Consider the following 25,567-nt stretch of genomic DNA (forward strand, 5'->3'; position numbering starts at 1 on the left):
CACTGGGGATGCACACCCTCTGTCCTCAACAAGGTGATGATGATTAGTGCTCTGTGCATGTAGAGAATTGAGGGGGCGAGTAACTATTTATAGCTTGTAGCTTACACCTGGACATGTTTACTCCTGAGGTTATATTTATTATATACATGGACATCAACTTGGTGGTCCCCGCTGGGTGAGGTTCTTAGCAGTAACTATAAAATAACCAAAATGTCCCTGTCCCTGCTAGAAGACATTAATAGAACAAGTGGTGTCAGGGACTCGCCATTGTTACAAAGCCTGTTTTCCGTAGCGGGGAACTCTCATGATTATGTGGAATTTTCTAACTACTCTTTGCTCTCCACTTCATCCTCTGCCCCTATCCACAGGAGTAGGGTTTAGACCTCACATTCCAAAGGCAACGGCTGAACATGACCCACATTCCTGATGAAATTCCAGAGACATTATTTTCCCAGCCTCAAACGTAATCCCTAAAGTAGAAAACAGTGGCTTCAGTTCTGTCCTTTAAACATTGTGCCCCCTGACAAGAGTTCCAAAGTGGATACAAAAACATACTATGTGATCAGCCTCCACCTGCTGATGCTCTGCAGCCTCAGTTCTGTCTCAGAAAGTGACCAGAAATGTGCACATAATCAAATTAATTGGAAGAGGTTCCTCACCATCTAAGGCAGAACCTGGGGTTCACAGTTACCGAATCCACAATGGAACTATCCAAACTGTTCAGAGCACATATACATATTCCGTTTCTTTACGGCGAAACATAAGTCATTTTCTGGAAATTAAGGTGTTTGGATAGGATCTGGAAAAGAAACGCTCCTGGAGAGGTCGGGAAATGATCTACCAGTCATTACCTAAGTAGAGTATATCCTGTATGACCCATCCATCCTTCCCTTACTGCAGCATTACAGATCCTCCACAAGAAAGGTATTTGATAGAGTGGCATAAGAAGCCCAAACCCCCTCATTCATTTCCAACCCATGTTTACTATTTCAATGATATCCCTACATGGTGACACATCAACACCCATGGATATGCATCAAAAAAGCAACATTTTCCAAAACAGCTTCCTTTTAAAGTTGCCCTTGGAATGCTATCCTGACAAAATAGGTGCTTAACTAGAGTTTGTTATTGTTGTCTTTTTGAGCATAATATATGTTTCAATCTATGGTTCGGAGTGTGTTGGTTTTTAAAATGGAAACACCTGCCAGGTGCTACTTTTACTCTACTTCAGGTTCTGTTCTGATTCTATTTTACAGAATGGAAAGCTTTGATAATACTCCTAGAATGCAATAAACCTATGTCCCTTTCCTCCTCAGCATGGACAAGCACTGACCATTCCAATGCTGAAAGACATTGGCTTAATACACATATGTGAGTGAGCAGTGTGCACTGCCACTAGTGCTATGCGTGAAGGAGCTGTACCAAATCAAGGGAACTTACTAAGGGACCGTTGCATGCTTTTTTCTCAGTGAACCTGTCATGCGATGCTAGACTATGAAAAAAAGAGCCATTGTCCACTGTCCTCCAGCAATACGGACAGCTATGCTTGATAGGATATTTCCCACACAACCCCAATTTTGTTTATTTGAAGCCATTTTATCTTTTTTATAGTTCTTTAAAATGTGGAATTTGGGTAAGCTTATGTCTGAGAAGTCAGCCAGCACATGGATCTGGAGTGTGCGCCTTCTCCCAAAAAAACTGCGCTTTTGGCAACTGGGATAAACATTTCCTAAACCAACTGAGCTTATTATGCAGCTGTGTGCATATCAATGATCCCCTCACTAGAAAAACATTCAATGGTGTTCCACTAGTTTCAGAATGAATTAGGTGTCCTTTACATAGTGCCCTGACTGTGCCAACATTTGCAGGCAGGTTTGCTGGAGGTGTAAACATGCAGTTGGCTCTTTTGAACATATGATCTGGGATTGTTATGAATTGAGGACATTTTGGAGGAGAGTCACTAAGAAGATTAATGAGGTTCTAAGTTTGCAGGAAGATGTTTACTACATTACTGTCATTTTGGGTGAGGATGATATGATAAGGTGGAAGAACTTATTTACCCACAGAGATGCTGTTTTTTCAGGGCAGCAAATTCAGCCAAGAAAATAGTTTTGAGGAAATGGAAATGTGATGAGAGACTGACCTTTTCAGAGTGGATAGAAGACTTAAGACAGGTTTCCAAATGGAGAAGGTTATTCTCCGCAGAAACAAAAAAATGAAATTATTTGATGACACGTGGAGTAGATTTTTGGATGAGTTGTAATGATATTTTAGATTGATTTTTGTTACGTAGGGTAGGGGATGGTGGTATGTGGAAAGATACCTTGTGATGAATTCTATATTTATAGCGTTGATGAATCTATGCTCTGTATGTATGTTTTTATGTAAATTTCAATAAACTTAATAATAAAAAAAAACATTTACAGACAGGGTCCCCCACAGGGCACATGGGGTGAGTGCTTGATGGAAACAGGCAACAAGTGGAGTTTTCTGTCAAAATCAAAATCCTTTACATTCCATAATTATTCAACCCCTTGTTTGTCATCAATTAACATGTTAACATCTCAATTAACTACACTGCCTAGCCTGCAAATTAGCACAGCCTATAAATCAACATGGACCTCCCTTCACCGTGGTACTGTGTAGCAGACTTCTGTTTCAGTCTAATGTGGACCACCTTTCAGCACAGTACTCTACAGCAGACTACTGCTGCATCCTAATGTGGACAACCTTTCAGCACGGTACTCTAGAGCAGACTACTGCTGCATCCTAATGTGGACAACCTTTCATCATAGTACTATATATGGAGTAGACTCCTGTTTCCGCCTTACATGTGCCACTTGTCATCATGGTACTCCTGTTCCGGCACCACAGTGACCATCTTCCAGCATGGTACTCTGGAACAGACTCCAGTTTCCGCCTAACATTGACCACCTGTCAGCATGGTACTCTAGAGCAGACTCCTGTTTCAACTGAACATGGTCCACCTTTCTGCATGGTATTCTAGAACAGATTCCTGCTGCACCTAATGTGTACTATAGATAGAGCAGACTACTGTTTCAGCGCAACATGGACCACCATTCAGCATAGTACTCCAGAGCATGCTCCTGCTGCAGCCTAATGTGTACTATATATAGAGCAGATTCCTGTTTCAGAGCCCAACATGGACTGCCGTCCACCAGAGTACTCTAGAGCAGACTCCTGTTTCAGCCTACCGTGGGCCACCTTCACAGTATTCTAAAGCAGAGTATTCCTTCAGCCTAAAGAAGACAACTTTTCAGCATAGTGCTCTAAAGCAGACTCCTGTTTCAGTCCCCACATTGACCACCTTTCAACATAGTGCTCACAAGTAGACTCTTGTTTCAGCCCAATGTGGACTACCTTTCAGCGTGGTGCTCTACAGAAGACTCCTGATTCAGCCATATTCACCAGCTGCTTCCTACTGTGCACAACTATTGAAATACAAGTTTTATTGCAGAAAACAAATGCATCTAAATCTCAGTTATTAGTGAACACAGGTTATGCAATGTATGCTAGATATGCAAGTCTCTCAGTATGGGAGCCTACCGGGTTTCAAGAGTTGCAAGTGTCTGACACACTACATTGGACCGCGCGGAGCCCTGAGCCACTCCCACAGAGCCCCCTTATCACAGCACATTAGCAACACTGATTCTTTGTCGTTTCATAAAGATACAAATATAAAAGGCCTTACATAAAACAGGCAAGGCAAGAGCTAACCCTAGTGTACACTAATCAGGAATGCTGCCTACGAAGTGCTATCGCACAGACAGGTAACACAATTTACAAGAAAACAACCAAAAGAAAACTCAATGCACCATCACAAAGAGGAGTTTGACACTGCCCAGTGGAAATTCAAGCAAGAGAAAGTCACAAACTAGCAAACAGCAACTCTGGGATGTGCCAAACATACAGCTTCTGCAGCCATTGAGGTGATCCTCGCATGCAGAAAAGGTTGATGATAAATAATTATGTCATATGATCTTCAGATTTTGAAAAAGGCACAAAATTATTCAACATTGACCAATGTTGCCATATTTTAAGAGTCCCCCCCCCCTAGCTCAAGTGTCTGCAACCTGGACATTTTGGACTATGACTCCGAGAATCTCTCCTCATTGACTTTGCTGGATACGGCTGGTGGGATTTGTAGACCATAGCAACAAGATCCCATCATGCTTCCTAGGTATCTAAGTTAACCCAAAAGGTCTCACCTGCTCAAATACCAAAGCATTCATATGTTTTACTTATCTCCTTATGAAAAGTCCTTTACGGGACTTTTCATTGCGATAGTCCACAAGATTTTAACTTCACTGGGGCATCAGTATGCAGAAGGGGTATGTTGTATTACATGTGCATCAAGCCGGCTGTCACATTTTGCATTCCATTAAAGGTGTCAAGATATCATGCATCAGTTAGCATTTCACATCAAATTCAATTGTAACAACATCAATAACAAACAGCATTCATGGTTGGAAGTGGTGCAGGCTCTTCGTTGCAAGACTGGCTTTGACTTGGTTCAAATCACGTGTGCTTAGAGTACACAACATTAAAATGAGGTGTATGTTTCATATACTTCAAAAATCAAGTTCCCTTTGGGAGGAAAGTGAATTGTAAAAAGATCTGAATCCTATGTTGAAAATCATCATTCTTTTGCATATTGCTTTGCAGCAATTTGAGAAAAATGTGCTCTGAGATGGACAAAGTAAATGGTTTTCAATTGACACTAGTGTATATTTGTCTTGCAAAGAGAACATTTAAAAATGATCATCTTACCTGGATGAAGGGCTGGTCCTCTTTTCCCACATTTAAAAGATCTTCCACTGCAACAGTTCCTCGGTTTTCAGAGGTCCCGTTATCTGCGAGGGGCTTAGAGCAGTGTGAAATGGGAAAAAAGAACTGGCTTTTTCTTGAATCGTTTGTTAAACACCCATCATGAGTGTAACTCTGAATGAAGGCTCTGACCCCATTAAGTCCCACAAACTCTGAGGAGTAAAGCGCATTGAAGTTACCCACAGATGATTTAAGGAGCTGGGCCTCCTTCCATTCACGAAGCCTTAGGGTAAGCAGCAGAATGACAAAGAACAGGAACATGAAGGAAACCACAGAAACAGCGATGACCAGATACAAGGTGATGTCAGAGTCAGAGTCTGCAGGAGATGAGGGAAAGGTGCCCAAATCAGCAGCAACTTCCGGGAGGCTGTCAGCCAACACTACTGTGACGGTGACTGAGGAAGAGAGAGGAGGCTGCCCATTGTCCCTCACTGACACCACAAGCATTTGCTTAATGGCGTCTTTCTCCAAAATGGTACGGCTTGTCCTGATTTCTCCAGTGTGGAGACCTACAGTAAACAGGCCCTGCTCTGTGGCCCTCAGCAGCTGGTAGGAGAGCCAGGCATTCTGCCCAGAGTCCCCATCAACAGCCACCACCTTAGTGATCACATACCCCGGCTCAGAGGAGCGAGGCGCCATCTCCACCCCAGAGGAGCCATCCGTGGGGGCTGAAGGGTATAATATTTCAGGGGTGTTGTCATTCTGATCCACTATCACAAACACAACTGTGACATTACTGCTCAGTGTTGGTGAACCACCATCTATTGCCTTTATTTGGATCTGAAACTCTCTGAATTCTTCAAAGTCGAAGGACTGAAGGGCGTAGATGATGCCGGATTCAGAGTTTATGGAGACATAGGACGTCAGAGGCTGATCGTCAATGAGCCCACCAGCGATGGAGTAAGTGATCTTCCCATTCTGGCCCCAGTCTCTGTCCTTGGCCTTGGCTCTAAAAATGGAGGCTCCTGCAGGTGTATTTTCCATCACGTATGCAGTGTATGATAACTGATCAAACAGTGGCGCGTTGTCATTTTCATCTGATATCTGCAGGTGGATGGTTTTGCTTGTAGAGAGCGGTGGATTCCCTTTATCTGAGGCAGTAATAGTGATATTATATTCCGAGACCTGCTCCCTGTCCAGAGAACCATCAGTCACCAAACTGTAGTAACTTCCATAAGACTTCTCCAAGTGAAAGGGAAGATGGTGTGGGATGGAGCATGTCACGTCACCGTATTCCTCTGCATCCCGGTCGTACACCTCGAAAACGGCAACAGCTGTACCCCTTGGACTATTTTCTTTCACCTGACTGAGAAGAGAGGTAACTAACATTTCAGGGATATTATCATTCACATTAATGACCTCTACTTCTATTTTACAACGTGATAAACTTTCCCCATCATTAGCCTGAACTTCATATTCATAATATGGCATTTCCTCAAAGTCTAGCGATTTAATCACTGATATGTCCCCTGTTACAGAATCCAAATGAAACTTCTGTAAAATGTTTTCAGTAATTTTGTTGAATGAATAGGTTAACTCTGAATGTACGCCCTGGTCTTTGTCAGTAGCTGTGATTGTGGTCACTACAGTTCCCATTGGTACATTTTCCAAAATACTAATTTTATAAACGGACTGATTAAAGACCGGGGCGTTGTCATTAGCATCCAGAACAGTGACCCGGATCTGCGCTGTGCCTGACCTGACCGGGTCCCCTCCATCCACAGCTGTGAGGATCAGCTGGTGAACCTCCTGTCCTTCCCGGTCCAGCGACTGCTCGAGAACCAGTTCTGCATGTTTCTCCCCACCAGGTCCAGTGTTTACTTCGAGGGTGAAGTGTTTACTGGGACTGAGGTCATAGCCCTGGATCGAGTTCCCGCCCACATCTAAATCGTGAGCTTCAGGGAGGGCAAAGCGCGCACCTGGTGCTTTCATCTCAATAACCTGTAAAACAATCTGGTCATTTAAGAATGCGGGTGAATTGTCATTGATGTCCTGGATGTAAATGGCCACTGAATACACTTTCATTGAGCGCTGGACAATAATCTCTACATCTAATAGGCAATGCGTGAGCTGAGCACACAGCGCCTCTCTGTCAATTCGCTCATTGACGTATAAATGCCCGGTGTTTGCATTGAGGGTAAAATACTGCTTCCTACCTCTGGACCCGATGCGGGCTCCCCCTTCTGATAACTCCTTGGGGTCCAGCCCCAGGTCCAGAGCCACGTTTCCCACAAAAGAGCCTTTCTTCATTTCCTCGGGGATGGAATAACGGAGCTGCCCAGAAGCGGCTCCCCAGACTGTCAGCATTGCAACGACGAGCAGCAGAGGAGCCCGGGGGCCGCAGCCTCTCGATTCCCGAGCCATGGCGGGAGGAGAACTTCCACTTTAGTAGAAATATAGGACTCCGGTTGTGTTTTCGCCACTGGTGTAGACTGTAAAAGACACAGCTGGCGCGCACGTAGAGTTCAAGAGAGGTATGTGCAACGATCCCAGACCTTGCCTCTGATTCACCTCTTTTGTATTTGAATCACGTGCTCTCCTGGAGCCGAAGCTGATTTTCTCTGGTTGGTGAACAGCGGCACCCAGTGACCTTATGCGAGACTGCAGCATTTCAAAAAAAACAACGCCGGTCACTCCATAGAGTTTCTATTCATCCGGTCGTTTAAGCAAGTTTACTTATCTCGCTGATAACCGATGGCTTCCCGTTCAACTTCGAGCAGTGTCAGTGAATGTATCTCGGATGTTTACGTTTGCATTTCACAAACACTCCTTAACGTGCTTTATTGTTCTGAAAAGCTTTAAATATACACACGGGAAGGGTTGAATTTTGTAAAGTGTCGTGATTGGAAATCTAAATTCAGAGGAGCATGACAGTTTTGGGATATTGTGATTTCAAATTTAGAAACAACATCAAGAGAGTGTCTCTATTAATGTGATATGTTGATATTTTCAATTTAACGCCTCTAGAATACAGACTGGGAAAAGATTAGGCCCCCTCTTCGTCTTGAGGAGGACTTTCTTAAATTCCAAAAGATCCTCAAGACCTCCCTCTTTACCTCCCCCTTCCCTCCCTCCACTGCTAATCTCACAGTTGCTTATTTTGTGCACAGAGCCCTTTTCCATCCTCGGGGCCCTGACCTCCCACACCGAATCCCGCCAGCTTCTGTCTATCATCAGCACTGCTCACCCTCCACCCTTGGAGGCTCGCACATACCTTCATTGCACGTCACCTGCTGCTCACCCATGAGCACCACCGCACCTATCCCATTCCCCTCCCTTCTGCACTTGCACATTCTGAACACTCACAAGGTATAGTAGGTTTGCCCCCCACAACTTTTATAAGCGAACAATAAATACAATAAATACATACATTCAATACTGCAGATGCTGATGCATCAAACTACATGCAAGGGAGCGAGTGGCACCTATCCCTCGGGATCTTACTCAGTGCATGTGGAAGTGGATACCCCATGCAGCCAGTGCCTTTTAAGGGGGATACGAAATCAAAGGTGGCAGAGGTGGTAATTAACAAGTCAGAAAGCTATATTTGGCGCTAGAAAGCTATAGTTGATGTTGGCACAGGCTCAGAATAACAAGTCGCTATAGAACCTTTACAAGACGTGTGGCTCCTGTAATTAAATGCGTGCCCCAACAGACACAGTCACGTTTTTATACCTGGAATGAAAGGGAGTGCAATCTATTTTTTAAGGTGTGTTAAGTATAAATTATGAGCAGACAAAAAATGTCTAAAGTAAACAATCAAATTTAAATCAAATGTAATACAGATGTGGGATGGACGTTCCAACTTCTATTTTTTTTAAGGCAATCAATGATTCCTAAGTATTCCTTTTATTAAAACATTCTAATAACACAACTTCAGTATATGCTACAAAACTCAAGCAATGCATACTCTAGATTATAATTTCCCTTCTCTTCAATGTTAGAAAACCAAACATCGAATTCCAAACACCTGCAACTGATGATGTAAATCTTAACATCTGAGACAGTGTCATGCACTGGGAAAGAGCAGTATGGTCATTCGTCAGCCTTCCATTGTCTTTAGAGCGCTAGGATATCATGTCACAGAACTAAATTCACAGAGCCATGGCTAACCCAGGCTCACTTAAAGATCTGCCTGTACCAGTATCCAATGTGCATGTTGTGGTCAGTGTGGTTAATGGATATTTCTGTTTACATGGATTATCGTTTTTGCTCGAACCTGCCCCCTCTAATCCTTCGGAGAGAGTGGACATATCTGCCCATTACTTGTTCCGTCTTTTCAGCTGATGCATTTCATGTCATGGTGGTTCCCCGTGTGTTCCTGGACATCGCCTACCAGCGTAGAGGGAGTTACATTTTGTCATATGTTTTTGGAAATCTTTACTCCTTTGATAGATATCCTTGTTTTGAATCTTTAACACCTCCATGTTGACAAGAATTTCCAAACTCCTCTAAGTCTCTTTATGGGGTAAAATGGGTCACACTTAAATGTGTCAGCAACAAGCACAAAATGACACGTGCTTGATCCTGCAGCCCCTTGTATGCCTCTCAAGAAAAAGCAAATGTGTATCTTGAAAGAAGCAAATAATCATTCCAAAAGCTACTCTGCCACTTGAAGGTTTGATGGTGTCGCAAAGATAGCACTAATGTCAGCTTGAAATGAAAGAATCTGTGAGATCAAGGACTTTTGCTAAGCAGAGAGCATTCTGACACCCATCACTGTTGAATGTGGTCCTAGCACATTGGGCATGATGGCAAGTCCAGAGCAGAATCTGTAGGTCTGGGATTGTTCTCTCCGGTGTTATTGACTTGTTACTTTGTAGGATGGGTTGCTTTTCCTCAACCCATATTTGTTATTTTAGGCCGTGGCTTGAATTCAAATGTTATTTTATGTTACTAATTTTTATAGAGCGCACTATCACCCAAGGGTATCTTGGCGCTAGAACATCACAGGCGCAGACCATTTGCTGTGGGCCTAGAAAAGAAGAGTCTTCAGGGAGTGTCTAAACTCAAGGTGGGTAGAAACACATCTCAGTGGCAGCGGCAAGGTGCTCCAGAGTCTAGCCTCGGCCACCGAGAAAGCATGGTCACCTACCCTTGTGAGCTGAATAGTAGGAACGGAGAGAAGACAAGCGAACCGTGAGCAGAGCTCACAGCCGGGGGGATAGCAGACAAATTTATCCTGGAGATAATCAGCTCCTTGGCCATGCAATGCCCGGTGGACCAAGCAAAGAGACTTAAAGTCAATTCGTCTAGCCACTGGGAGCCAATGTAGAGATCGCATAATCGGGGTAATATGAAGAACTCCATAAGGGGAGCCAGTGGCAACTTGGACCGCAAAGTTTTGTAAAAGCTGCAAACGATGAACTAGGCCCTTAGGCTGGGACAGATATAACGCATTGCAGTAGTCGACCCGGCCAAGGACCAAGGCAGCCACTACCGGGGGACGCAGAATAAGAGGTAGCACTTTCCGCAAAATATTCAGATGGAAGTGTCCCGCATTACATACTGCTGAAACCTGATGGATCATGGGAAGGGTGGAGGAAAGCATCTCACCAAGGTTTTTTATAACCGTGACTGGCGGAGGGAGACTCCCAAGTGTAGATGGCCAAAAGGAAGACACCCAGATTGATGGAATAGGAGGTGCACCAACCACCAGAACTTTCGTCTTGCCCCCATTAAGCTTCAGCCAACTGTGTTTCATTCACTCCCCCACGACCGCCTGGCACCGGCTAAGGCCCAACAACACCGCAGCCAGGTCAAGATCTAACCGTACCAAAATCTCGGTGTCGTCGGCATAGGAATAGTAATGGAGGACGAAGGAGCGAACGAGACGCAGAAGAGGCTGCATGTAGATATTAAAAAGCATCGAGGACAAGGCAAAGCCCTGAGGGACACCACATTAAAAAGAGCAGGAAGGTGAGGAAAGAGGAGGAAGAAGGAGTGTGGATGAAGTGACCCAGAACAGGCAAAAGTGGGAAAGAGACTGGTGAATGAAAAAGAAGGGCTCTGGGAATGTAGAACGGAGGAGAGGGAGAAGATTGAATAAAAGCGAAGAATGTTTGGATCAGAGACAGACGGGACAGATAAAAGAAAATGGAGAAGAACGTGAAAAACAGAGCAAAGTGGGTAAAGGAAGGCAAAGACAGTTAGTAATAATGCATCCAAAACAGAAAAATTCAGTTACAGTGGCTGCTGCCTTTTTGCATTCAGCACCAAACTTTTCATTTGATATTGTTTAGTGAAAAATTAACGTGGGAGAGTTGGAGAAATGAAAGAGTGCGAGAGCATGGAATTGAGTTTTCATGTAGTGTTTCGGTGCCTCGTGAACTGAGACAACATGTTCACACTGATCTTCAGGGGAGACTTTTCTTCATCAACTTGTATATCTTTACTGCAAAGGTGTACTAAAATTTGAAGCAGTGATGGAAACAAGCATCTGTTTACTGAGAGGACTGGGGAAAGCTTCATGACATCAGCATCTGATTTGTGTCACTGCGCAATTGCCCACTGAATGAAACATCAACAGACCAAACGTGGTTTGAGACATGCATCACAGAGCATCCATAAACATATCAAGTTATCAGACTATTTTATGAGATATAAATCCATTGTTGCTTGGCGACGACACAATCATCTTGTATGTGTCCATGCATAAACGCATCAATATTGCACATTGGTCCACACTGCTGTGATATGTTGTAGGGGCATCTGTTGCTATGCTGTTCGATGTCAATTCCATCACTGTGGGTTTAGTCTGCTTCAGATGTGTGTAGCCACACCAGCTGGCAATGAAGCAATATGGCCCCCCAGGCTATCAGAGCCGGGCTTTGCCTCATCACTCCCATCACACAAGACGCAAGCATAACTTTGACCGCTCCGTCATTTGGTGTGTCTCTCGTTCACCTCCTTTTCACCCTAATAAGATGCTAAAAGATCCTCTAAAAATGTGTAAATCACCTCAAGGAAGAATCAATAGTTTGCTGAGAATGAACGAGAGAGGGGAATTGTGCCTTCAGGCAGGCTGTCTGCCCCATAAGCCATAAGCTTTGGCCAGAGGCAGGTGTTGTCTGGACATGAAGCCTGCCCTTCCCCACATCACACGAGACGAGGTGGAAAGAGGACAAGGGAATGGAACCACTGACAATGCATTCTCAAGGGAGCAGTGAATAGAGGGTGGTTGGAGACCCTGGCTCTGGACTGACCTTGTAGCCCGATTGCTGAATAATAGGAAACCATCATCATAAACATGAATGTCTGGTTCATCTGTGCTTGGCCTGATCAGTTTACGCTCCCATGGATTCTGTCTGGATTAGCAGAGGTCCTGGCTTTGAACTGTATGAAACATTTGTTCATGATAATTGCATTTTTCGAGAGATAGCTCCTTAGTTTTTAAAGAGGTGATTGGCGCCGAACTTCACAAGTGACACCTATATGCGGATATTGTGCCTCTCTCAGAACAAAAACAAAAGAATCTTGCAAATTGGTAGGAGCCCGATCTCTTAATCGTTGGATTATAAAAAAAAAATCCAAAGTGTTTGTAGAGCGGGATATTTACTTGGAACAGAATTGAATGGGCTCCCATGTGTCCAGTGGAAGTAATGAAAGCGTGATCCACCGCCACACATCAGCACTCTCTATACACTCAAGCATATTGTCTCCTGAACAACCATGCACTCTCTTTCCAGCAACCAGCATCTGTTGCTTTTTTATCACTATAATTACGTTCATGGTAATCCAGTATTCTTCAAATACTGAACCAAATATCTCTGTTCTGAATATTTAAAGTGCAATCACTGAACATAAATCCTAGAAGACAGCCAGGGTGATTTCTGCTGAAATTGAAGTGCAGTGAAAACTGTCCTTTGCCGAACCACTACTGCTCTCCCGTGTCCTTAGCATGTGGGATCGCTGGAGGCTCCAGCCATCTGCTGCTCGGCTTTCCGACAACAGAAGCCTTCTCTGGCATTCAATGGGCCAGTATTATCTGGCGCTCGGTACTGGCACTTCACAAATGTAGTGATTTTGAGTACCAGAACATCTGGGTGTTAGAGGACAATACTGGTGATCCAAGATCGAAGGAATGTGGCCAGAAGCAAGTGGGGGAGACACGACTGTACAGTGTGTGGGCTGCAGGACAGCTGCACAAAGCCCCAGAGCTCAGAGGACGAGGAGCCCCTGTGCTGCACATCATTTTCTCTATGCATGCAGCACGCAAGCTGCTGATGATGATCTGCACCCATTTAGCTTGTATTTCTCTTGCTGGATACTGCCCGCTCTCCCTCCCTCCAGCCCCCTCATTCGTTATCTCTCACTCCTTCGCTTCTGTCAATCTCTCACTCACAGTCCCTGCCTCAGCAACTTTTAACATCCCTTATCCCCTTGTGTGATGTCCCTCTCTCAATCCCCCTGAGAGTCCGTCTCTCTCTCTCTCTCTCTCTCTCTCTCACTTCCATCGTTGCCAGTATATTTCACGTTCTCATTCACTTCCCCATACCTTATCCCTCCTAATTTCTCTTTCGATCCCCATTTCGCTGGCTGAGAAAATGTACAAAGGGTTGAGTGTGTCTGGTGATGTCACACACATCTGCTGTGGCAATAGGGGTTGTGCCCGTTGCATGATTTATTCCTTAACACTGCTTGATGGGTTATTATGCCTGGTAGGTGGTGACAGCACATGGGGGGTTGATTATGTTTGTTGGACTGGATATTCACCAAAGGTATCATACTGCCCCAGTGGACAAAAATCACAGACCTGGGAGGAGGGACAGAGCCAATTCTGTGAAACCAGACTTAGAGATTCCTCACATATTCTGCCAACTCGTTCCCAGGATGAATAGTTGCTCTTCATTTACCCATTCCCAGCACTGAGCGGATGAACCAGATAACTGCCCCACCCTATGCCAAGCTCAGTAGATCGAATAGAGGTGTAAGTCATTAAACGATATTTGCCACTTTCTGAATATAACTAACATGAAAGACAAAGATAAGTCAGTGGATCTGATGTGAGGACGAGAAGGCGCGTCATAACCTGCAAGCTAATAAGTTACATCGTTTTCCAATGAAATGTTTCGAGTGGTTCATAGAAATGCAAACAAGTTCACGCCGACAACAATTTTAGCCAACCTATTTTCTAACTGTCCGTGAGACAACCTCATAAACGTAGCGTAGCAATGACAGACATTCACTTGCATGGCTCGTTATTCAGCCCAGAGAGCCGTTTCTAATTTCGTTTGGCGAGATGTGTGTAAACATATTACACATCCCAAACGGATGAAAAGAGACATTATACAAGGCGCCATCTAGTGGGGGCTGGGGGGTTACACACTCCAGAGTTTACGCTTATGCAGTCTGTGTTCCTTCTTGCATAGTTTTTGTTTGTCAGTTAAGGATTGATCAAAGGATAAATTATCACAACCGATGGAGACATAATTATTGAAAGACAGAAGGTGTGCACCCAAAAAAGCAGACATGCCCTGCGTGAACTATTTGTTTGCAAGCTAGAAATTGGAATAACAGGATCAGGGTGGACTGACATGAGACTTAAGTATATAGTTATGCTTTCTTTAGGTGTTATTTTAAGTGTATAGTTTAATATTATCTACAAAAAAAATGGCAGTGCATACAGTATATATGATAATTGATGTACTGTGCTCGGTTACCCCTTGTAAGTCATGCTTGTTTGTGACTTATAAAATCGGTAAATACAATAAATAAATAAATAAATAAAATAAATTAGAGCCAAATAGTGAAGACACATCATTGGATTGGATGGCTTAACACTCTAATGTTTATCATTTGTGTTAATGGGCAAGATAGGTGTCTGTTATTTTTAGATGTAGGATATAGCATTCTAAATCAGTCGTCTTACCTGGGTGAAGGTCTGGTCCTCTATTCCTCCAGTTAAAAGATCTTCCACTGGGATGGATGGCTGTTCTTCTGAGCTCCTGTTACCCATGACGTGTTGCGCAATATGAGAAGCAGGAAATATAATCGGACTTTTCCTTGACTCATTTGTTAAATACACTCCAGGAGCATAAGTCTGAAGGAAGGCTCTGACCCCATCAACTCCCACAAACTGTGTGGAGTGAAGTGTATTAAGGTTCCCACCGGATGATTTAAGTAGCAGCGACTCCCGCCATTCGCGAAGTCTTAGAGCCAGCAGCAGAATGACAAAGAACAGGAACATGAAGGAAACCACAGAAACTGCGATGACCAGATACAAGGTGATGTCAGAGTCAGAGTCTGCGAGAGATGATGGAAAGGTGCCCAAATCAGCGACCACTTCCGGGAGGCTGTCAGCCAACACTATGGTGACTGTCACTGAGGCAGAGAGTGGAGGCTGCCCATTGTCCCTCACTGACACCACCAGAAAGTTTTTAATGGCGTCTTTCTCCATAATAGGGCGACCGGTCCTGATTTCCCCAGTATGGAGACCTACAGTAAACAGGCCCTGGTCTGTGGCCCTCAGCAGCTGGTAGGAGAGCCAGGCATTCTGCCCAGAGTCCCCATCAACAGCCACCACCTTAGTGATCTGATACCCCGGCTCAGAGGAGCGAGGAGCCATCTCAACCCCAGAGGAGCCATCCGTGGGGGCTGAGGGGTATAATATTTCAGGGGTGTTGTCGTTCTGATCCAGTATCACAAACACAACTGTGACATTACTGGTCAGTGTTGGTGAGCCGCCATCTTTGGCCTTAATTGGGATCTGAAACTCTCTGAACTCTTCAAAGTCGAAGGATTGAAGTGCGTAGATGATGCCGGATTCAGAGTTAATGGAGACGTAGGAGGTCAGAGGCTGATCGTCAATGAGCCCACCAGCGATGGAGTAAGTGATCTTCCCATTCTGGTCCCAATCTCTGTCCGTGGCCTTGGCTCTAAAAATGGAGGCTCCTGCAGGTGTATTTTCCATCACGTATGCAGTGTATGATAACTGATCAAACAGTGGCGCGTTGTCATTTTCATCTGATATCTGCAGGTGGATGGTTTTGCTTTTAGAGAGCGGCGGATTCCCTTTATCTGAGGCAATAATAGTGATATTATATTCAGAGACCTGCTCTCTGTCCAGAGAACTATCAGTCACCAAACTGTAGTAACTTCCATAAGACTTCTCCAAGTGAAAGGGCAGGTGATGTGGGATGGAACAGGTCACCTCGCCATATTCCCCTGCATCCCGGTCGTACACCTCCAAAAGAGCAAACGCTGTACCCCGTGGACTATTTTCAGAAATTTGATTAATTAGAGATGAAAATAATATTTCTGGGCCATTATCATTCACATTAATGACCTCTACTAAAACTTTGCACCGAGACAAACGTTGCCCATCAGTAGCTTGAACTTCAAATTCATAATGTTTTATTTCTTCAAAGTCTAACGATTTAATCACAGATATTTCCCCAGTTTTGAAATCTAGCCGAAAAGTTTGCAAAACCTTATCGGTAATCTTGCTGAAGGAATAGGTTAATTCAGCATTTGCTCCCTGGTCTCTGTCAGTAGCTGTGATCGTGGTCACGACAGTTCCGTTCGGTACATTTTCTAAAATACTTATTTTATAAACAGACTGATTGAAGACCGGGGTGTTGTCATTAGAATCCAGAACATTGACCCGGATCTGCGCTGTGCCTGACCTGGCCGGGTCCCCTCCATCCACAGCTGTGAGGGTCAGCTGGTGAGTGTCCTGTTCTTCCCGGTCCAGTGACTGCTCGAGAACCAGTTCTGGATATTTCACCCCATCAGCCCCGGTCTTTACTTCCAGGGTGAAGTGTTTATTGGGACTGAGGTCATAGCCCTGGATCGAGTTCCCGCCCACATCTAAATCATGGGCTTCAGGCAACGTGAAGCGCGCACCCGGCGGTTCCAACTCAGACACTTGTAACACAATCTGGTTGTTTAAAAATGCGGGTGAATTGTCATTGATGTCTTGGATTTCGATTTCCACTGAATACACTTTCATTTTCCGCTGGACAATAATTTCTAAGCCTAATAAACAAGGGATTATTTCTGCACACAGGTCTTCTCTGTCAATCCGCTCATTTGTCAATAAACGCCCGGTGTTTTCATGGAGAGTAAAATGCTGCTTCCTACCTCTGGACACGATGCGGGCTCCCCCTTCTGATAACTCCCGGGGGTCCATCCCCAGATCCAGAGCCACGTTTCCCACAAAAGAGCCTTTCTTCATTTCCTCGGGAATGGAATAACGGAGCTGCCCAGAAGCGGCTCCCCAGACTGCCAGCATTGCAGCGACGAGCAGCAGAGGAGCCCGGGGGCCGCAGCTTCTCGGTGCCCGAGCCATGGCGTTTGGAGAGTGGGGAAATGTGTGACTCCGGTTGTTTTCGCCACTGGCGTAGAGACTGCAGGAGACAAAGCTGCCGCGCACCGAGAGTTACAGAGAAACGTGTACAGATCTCGCACTGTGTCTCAGACCGTCCTCTGCAGTATTAATATCACGTGCACTCCAGGAGCGCCGCCGAATGTCTTTGGTTGGTGAACAGCGACGCCCAGTGTACTTAGAAGCACTTGCAACAGTTGTGGAAAAGCAGGGTTCTGCAGAACGTAGGAGTCAAAGAAATACTTGGACCCTTATCTGACGCGGAGCTTTAACTATAAAGGGCGGTGAGAGATTCTGAGAATGTATCAAAGATAACTTGGTTAACTTGGCATCTCCCCCTTTTAGGAAATGTATCAGAAAGCCATCAGTACTCATGCGCGCAATGCTAACAGAGCCGATGTTCTAAACGTCCTTTTGAACTACATCTAACGGTTTACGGGGTCCTTTTCAGTCACCGGGTTTTTGATAAACAAGTTATATAAGATGGTCGCATTTACAGCTTGAGTACAATAGGATCGGTGTTTATATGAGTTTGCAGACGATGTGAAACGTAAAGCCCATATGCCTGATGTACCTGCATATGGCAGCTATTAATGGCAATCCTCCCGCTCCCCCTTCTAGTGGACAGATCCCACTTCATCGACTCACTGGTGAATCGTCACGTTGATATATCCATCTTTGACACTTTAACTCCCCAGTGTTGGCAACCGTTTACCCTACCTATCGCGTCAGCCTACTATGGGGTTTTGCGAGCCTCAGCACACATGCTGCAGGGACTTTCACAAGAGCATACCGTGTACTTGCACAGGCTGCTTTCTGTGCACCTCTTGAGATGCTTTCATTAACCCCTTGAAAGCATGTATCTGTCTCCCCCCACTGAATCTCTGTCACTGCTCGCAGAGCCGTGCACACATCGCAGATGTCTGGAAGGTACGGGAGAGACTGCGGGATATAGTTTCATAATATTCGCATTGTTTAACGCTATTTCCTGTGTGTGGTGCCACAAAGCTCTGATACAATGTCATATCGTACCCTGCATATCATATGAGTGTCACGTCACACAGGTCAGGAACAAGAGTTTCACTAATAAACGAATCATCATCTTCACCGCTGCACCCTTGTTGCTGAACATTGAATATTCATCACATTAGAGATCAGTAAACATATTAAGAAGAGGTCAAAGAAAACTAGCCGAGAGACCACTGAATGCAAAGGCACCTGGGGCTTGCGTCGTGAGTAAACTGCAGAAACTGTTTGCGTGACGGCAGAGCAGAAGCCTGGCCCACACACGCGGAAAGATCTGGGTACAAACAATAAGAGGGCATAGCCCCGGCCTGTGGGGAAAAGCATGAAATATAAGAGCATGACTGGCAGGCGACGTGAACGTCGCTCCATACGAAGAGAAGATGTGTTCTGCAAATATCAAGTCCTTCGGCCATTATGCAAATTGAACAACATATAATATGTGAGGAGGCGTACATATTACATACAACTAATACAATTTCCCAAAACAATGAATTTGCCCCCATGCATCTGCTGCTGTTAAGTTTTCATCCCAAGCACAAGTTCTGCGTTCTTGGTCTATCTACATTGCGACCGCATTCGGTCTGTTTAATAAAAGAGAAAACAGGAACATTTAAAGATGGCGTATGCACTGGAGCACACCACATTACCGACCCCAAGAGAGTGCACCTCTACTACTGTATCTGCCATCACTGTAATGTCTGCATGCACTCGTGAGTGCTGTGTCGCTGGCACATGTGGACGCATAATGGACCATGTTCAGGGGACTCAAGTGCACAGCTAAAAGCTTGCTTCTATTTTTTGCTTAGAGAGCCACATATCATTGCAGAAAATAAATATTAAATGGATTCACGAATCCATGAAGGAACATGAACATTAAAAGCCCTTCTTTAGGGGTTTAAATCTGAGCCTAGGTAAATAATACGTCTGTAAACTGTGCCTTGATGTGCTGTTTGCGGCTCTGCCCCCCACTCTATACCATAGCGGCGTGGCAAGCGCTTAAACACATATTTGTGTTCTCCTTTCAGATCCGCTTTAGGGGCAGAAGATGGCCGGATCCCGAGATTCGGCTACACATCAGATGCCAGGTCTCAGATCCGGCGAGAGCCGGCCCATTGGCCAGCACTGTCCATGTCGACATTACCGTAATGGCGGACCTCCTGAAACATGACCACGAACCCCCAAAATACTCCAGTCTTACATTCCACAACAGCAGTGATATGATTACTTTTCCACCAAACAAAATGTGTCCTGCATTCTACAGAGAGCCGAGGCATTCTGAGACCACAAGCATTTGCTTTATGGCATCTTTCTCCATAATAGGACGTCCGATCCTGATTTCTCCAGTGTGGAGACCTACAGTAAACAGGCCCTGGTCTGTGGCCCTCAGCAGCTGGTAGGAGAGCCAGGAATTCTGCCCAGAGTCCCCATCAACAGCCACCACCTTAGTGATCAGATACCCCGGCTCAGAGGAGCGAGGAGCCATCTCCACCCCAGAGGAGCCATCCGTGGGGGCTGAGGGGTATAATATTTCAGGAGTGTTGTCATTCTGATCCACTATCAGAAAATCAAGAGTGACATTACTGGAGAGTGTTGGTGACCCTCCATCTTGCACCATTATTTGGATCTGAAACTGACGGAGTTCTTGAAAGTCAAACAATCGAAGTGCATAGATGACACCAGATTCAGAGTTAATGGAGATGTATGAGTTTAGAGGCTGTTCATCAATGAGGCCATCCATGATGGAGTACATGATTTTTCCATTCAACTGGTAATCACCATCTGTGGCCTGGGCTCTAAAAATGGAAGCTCCTGCTGGTGTATTTTCCATCACATAAGCAGTGTATGATAACTGATCAAACAGTGGCGGGTTGTCATTTTCATCTGATATCTGCAGGTGGATGGTTTTGCTTCTAGAGAGCAGTGGATCCCCTTTATCTGAGGCAATAATAGTGATATTATATTCCGAGACCTGCTCCCTGTCCAGAGAACCATCAGTCACCAAACTGTAGTAACTTCCATAAGACTTCTCCAAGTGAAAGGGCAGATGATGTGGGATGGAACATGTCACCTCACCATATTCCCCTGCATCCGGATCATACACCTTCGACTGTTTTCCATAACCTGATTCAGCAGAGATGAGATTAATATTTCGGTGCCATTATCATTCAGATTAATGACCTCTACTAAAACTTTACAACGTGATAAACTTTCCCCATCAGTGGCTTGAACTTCAAATTCATAATGTCCAATTCTTCAAAGTCTAGCGATTCAATCAATGCTATTTCCCCAGTTTTAGAAGCCAGACGAAATTTCTGCAAAATCCTTTCAGTAATTTTACTGAACGAATAGGTTAACTCTGAGTGTACGCCCTGGTCTCTGTCAGTAGCTGTCATTGTGGTCACTACAGTTCCCTTTGGTAAATTTTCCAAAACACTAATTTTATAAACTGACTGATTAAAGACCGGGGCGTTGTCATTAACATCCAGAACAGTGACCCGGATCTGCGCTGTGCCTGACCTGGCCGGATCCCCTCCATCCACAGCTGTGAGGGTCAGCTGGTGAACCTCTTGTTCTTCCCGGTCCAGTGACTGCTCGAGAAGCAGTTCTGGATATTTCACCCCACCAGGTCCAGTGTTTACTTCGAGGGTGAAGTGTTTACTGGGACTGAGGTCGTAGCCCTGGGTCGAGTTCCCGCCTACATCTAAATCGTGAGCTTCTGGGAGGGCAAAACGCGCACCCAGTGCTCTGTTTTCAAGCACTTGTAACACAATGTCAGATGTTAAAAATACGGGTGAATTATCATTGATATCCTGGATTTCGATTTCCAACAAATACGATGTCATTTTGCGCTGGACAATAACTTCTAAACCTAATAAACAAGGAACGATTTGTGCGCACAGCTCTTCTCTGTCAATTCGTTCCTTGGTGTATAAATGCCTGGTGTTTGCATTGAGAATAAAATACTGCTTCCTACCTCTGGACACGATGCGGGCTCCCCGTTCTGATAACTCCTGGGGGTCCATCCCCAGATCCAGAGCCACGTTTCCCACAAAAGAGCCTTTCCTCATTTCCTCGGGAATGGAATAACGAAGCTGCCCACATGCGGCCCCCCAGACTGTCAGCATTACAGCGACGAGCCGCAGAGGAGCGCGGGGGCCGCAGCCTCTCGGTGTCCAAGCCATTGCAGGAGGAGCACTTCCACGTTAGTAGAAATATAGAACTGAAGTTGTGTTTTTGCCACTGGGTAAGAGAATGCAGAAGGCAAAGCTGCCGCGTACCGAGAGATGTGCGCCGAATCTACACTGCGCCTCAGATCCTCCTCTGATGAATTTGTAGCACGTGATCTTCAGGAAAATCTTTGGTTGGTGAACAGCGATGCCAAGTGTCCTGAGAAGCAACTGTAGTAGCTCAGGAGAAAAGCAGATTTAGCCAAAACGTGCATTCTAGTTTTTGGACACATTTTGGGAGGAGGGAGCTTTAAAAACACTGATTCATTGTGTCCTAGAGTGGGCGAAGAAGGGGTGCACGCTTTCAGGAGGTCTGATACAACAAACAAATCAGATGATGTCTTTATTCCCGGGAATTTTGGTTTCATAATTATAGAGAAAATACGTCGATTTTCGACCTCTATGCTTATGGCATTTGGTATCTCCCATCTCTCACCCTGTTAGACATGTACCAGCAAACAATAAGTGTTTATGCATGCAATGCTAAACGAGACGAATATTATAATTTCTCTTAATGCTAAATCTGCCGGAGTTACTGGGGTCTTTTTCAGCGCATTGGGTTTTGGCCAAAGTTAAATATTACGGGCATGATTTACAAAATTGTTTTTACGTGGCAAAGGCCCGTTGAAAACATGTTTGTAAATCAGGCCCTACATGTAGAAATCGCATTTGCAGCGTAAACTGGGATCGGTGTTTATATGGGTTTACTGCTAAATTTTGAGCAGTTCGGAAACACAACTGCAAAAAAACACCCCATATGTCCTATGCATCGGCATATGGCAGTCGTTGATGAGAATTTGGTCCCACTTCTTACAGGGCACATGCCAGTTTGCAGCAACGCTTTGCTATACCTTTCTTTAACACTTTAACCTCATAGTTTTCATAGTGTTGGCAAGAGTTTCCACACTCCTGTCAGCCTTACTATCGGACTGTTTGAGACGCTGCACAAAAGCCGCAGGGGCTTGTCCAATACCACAGTGTGTATTTGGCACCTAAATGGACCCTGACACGCTCCACCTGGAGTCTTATGTAAACAAGACTCATGAAAATTCTAAATATCACCGTGCGCATTTGGCGCTCCTTCTGGCTCATTACACCTAGCCTGGTGAGTGTGTGCCACATTATATGCTTTGTCTGAGTGTTTGCTGTGCTCAGCTTCATTGGAGCCATGCGTTAGATTCCACCTTCCAAGATAAGAAGGTGGCTACTTTCTTCTATGTCTGTTGTCCCTACTGACCACAGCTTCTGCTGCAGTGTGATTGGCTTTTGTAGTACACTTAAGGTCCAATCCCGACGCCGGCAGGTGGACGCCGGCAGGTGGACGCCGGCAGGTGGACGCCGGCCCTCCTCCCCAAGGCCCTGTTTGTTTCCCTATTCGTTTGCCCGCTGCACCCTGTATGTTCGCCAGCCCTCCCCACCCTCCAGCTGCACCCTGTATGTTCAGCAGCCGTCCCCACCCTCCCCGCTGCACCCTGTATGTTTGCCAGCCCTCCCCACCCCCCCGCTGGACCCTGTATGTTCGCGAGCCCTCCCCACCCCCCTACTGCACCCAGTATGTTCGCCAGCTCACCCCACCCTCCCGCTGCACCCTGTATGTTCGCCAGCCCTTCCCACACCCCCCGCTACACCCTGTATGTTTGCCAGCTCTCCCCACCCCCCACTGCACCTTGTATGTTCGCCAGCCCTCCCCACCCCCCGCTGCTCCCTGTATGCTCTGCCACCTTCCTCAGCCCCCGCTTCACCCAGTATGTTCGCCAGCCCTCCCCACCCTCCCTGCTGCACCCTGTATGTTTGCCAGCCCTCCCCACCACCCGCTGCACCCTGTATGTTCGCCAGCCCTCCCCACCCCCCAGCTGCTCCCTGTATGCTCGGCCACCCTCCCCACCCCCACTGCATCCTGTATGCTCGCCAGCCCGCTACCCCTCCCGTTACACCCTGCATATAGCGTATCTCCCCTATAACCTATCTCCACCTTGCCCCTGCCTGTAAGTGTGTGTAGCTGCCCGTAATACTTGAGACATGCAGCACACTATTGCCCGTAGATCTTAACCTACCATATAGTATGCACTTGCCCCCCGCATCATGCAGCCGGTCCCATGCTATTTTACGTTGATCTCTACCCTCATCCATGCTCCGTATGCCTCCTTTGTACTGTAATGCCTGGCACCACACACCTACCCATTTACAAAGACCTCACATACATGAGTCGCTGCCGCCATGCAACATGTGGCTGACACCTCGTATATGTTCTCTGCCTATGTCCACGCAACTGCTTGTAGCTGCCGCCTTATTAAGAAAGGGCAGGCACTATGCTGTGCTCACTGTATTTGACCATGTACACTTTGTGTATATGTAAATGCAGAAATCATTTCTCCTGAAGCTGCCATGTTAGTTTGCTTCAGCAAGACTAAAACATTGTTTACTTTATAGCATTTTGTTCGTCCTAAACCGATGACTTTTTGTGTCCGCACGGGAGCCCTAGGTTTTGCCTTGAGCACACATTACTCATAGATTTAGGAATGTCTCTCTGTTTGCCTTTCCTGTAAATGCGAACATAACAGCATCTGGTAGGTTTCTTTGCTTCCCTTCCCACAATATGCGGCCTTCCTGCAGCATGTGTTTACTGACCCTTGAGCCCCTTTCATGAATAATGATTGTTCAACATCTGCGTTCTATCCTGCAAAACATAAGCATAAAACCGTCTACATTTGGCATTTGTTGTTTCCTGGAATGTGTGTGAAGGGGAGTTTTTGCCTGACACTCGTGCATCACCCTGCAAAATATATGTCCTTTTTTTTTCTTTAAAACTCTATAAAAGGAAATGATTATTGTTGCCTCAACAAGATGTACGTTGTTTGGTAAGATTCCCTACTGTATCAAATTTGATGAGATGCTTGTTTTGCACGACCTTGCGTGCCAAGGCCAAATCTGCATCCTGCACATGTTATTACATGCCCTGATAAGAAATAGGGATTAATAGCCTTTTATAGTGTCCAGCTTTTGTGTTTCTCACCTCAATGTCTGGGATTACAGCCAAAAGTGTTCTGGCAGGAAATTGTATGTCTGGAAGTGTCTCGTTTTCTTGCCAACCACAGAACTGAATGTTAGCATTTTCCTATCAAATGTATCGACTCTGTAATGTTAGTAGCTCACTCAGACAGCATCCCTAAAATGATGTCCTGCAGACGGCCCTTCCGCGGAAGCCTCTGTCTTGATTGAAATAAATGATTGTTAAACCCACTTACTGGTGCATTTATTTGACAGAGAACTCTGCCTTGTAATTGTAGCCATTTGCATATGCCTTGCAATATGTGCTTGCACCATTTAGTTTGCTCACTTATGCATGTAATATATGTCATGCACTTTGTAATCTTGTATGAAGCAACATTTTTGTCTGCCTCAAATGCACTTATGTAACCAAGTAAGCCTTCCTAACAGCGCCACGATGCCCTAGGGCAGTGGGCGCTTTACAAATTCAAATAAATAAATAAATAGTTGCTTTGTGTGACCCTCTTCAGAAGTCTTTAATGAAACCTTCAAAGTATTAAGCAGTCCTCCCCAAAACAGAACACTTTTTGAAGCTTTGTCAGTGCCCACAGTGGAACATGGATGTTTGTAAGGCATGAGGGAAAATGCGAGATATGTTTTCATATTATTCCAATTGTTTTTAATATTACTCCAGGTGTGTGGTATCATACTGTTTTGTCATAATGTACTCTGGATATCATGTTAGTGTGAAGTACAGGCCAGATAAAATAGGTTCCCTGATGCATTTACTGCTGAATCACCACCCTCATCAGCGTCATCACCATCATTGATGCGCACTTCTTGTTAAAAATTGAACATTCCTTTAATTTTCCAAACACATGAGTAAACACACTAAGAAGAGGCTGAAGACAATGAAACCAGTCACTACTGCAGCCGAGAATCTAATCAAGGAAAGGGCACTTGTCACCAGATCCCTGGAAACCTAAGCTGGAAGCTCTGCCCACCAGCACGAGCATGCAGGATGCACACACTGAATTCAGAGTAAGACTAGTTGGCCCTGTGAACCTTTAACCTCCATAGTAGAAGAGAAGGTTTGCTCTGAACGCATCAAGGCTCTTTGGACCGCATCTAAGATATTGGAGATAGATTT

The 25,567-nt window shown here is 45.3% G+C and overlaps 1 protein-coding gene and 1 pseudogene across 2 annotated transcripts in view; both read right to left on the reverse strand.

Moving 5' to 3' along the window:
* The window catches only part of LOC138582666 (protocadherin gamma-C3-like), a 1,158,828-nt gene that overhangs the window by 1,100,302 nt on the left and 32,959 nt on the right, over positions 1–25,567 (reverse strand). Inside the window, exon 1 of one of the 2 annotated variants that reach the window (XM_069654165.1) lies at positions 14,720–17,155. The exons of the other annotated variant lie outside the window; for it this stretch is intronic. Coding sequence (XP_069510266.1) covers positions 14,720–17,140 — 2,421 coding nt within the window. The 5' untranslated portion in view covers positions 17,141–17,155. Of the gene's footprint in view, positions 1–14,719; positions 17,156–25,567 lie in introns of those variants that run through there. 2 annotated transcript variants of the gene reach the window in all.
* On the reverse strand, positions 19,458–21,384 carry LOC138582508 (protocadherin gamma-A6-like; annotated as a pseudogene).

This window comes from Ambystoma mexicanum, chromosome 3q (genome assembly GCF_040938575.1).
Source record: "Ambystoma mexicanum isolate Mex_15411 chromosome 3q, UKY_AmexF1_1, whole genome shotgun sequence".
Classification (NCBI taxonomy): Eukaryota; Metazoa; Chordata; class Amphibia; order Caudata; family Ambystomatidae; genus Ambystoma; species Ambystoma mexicanum.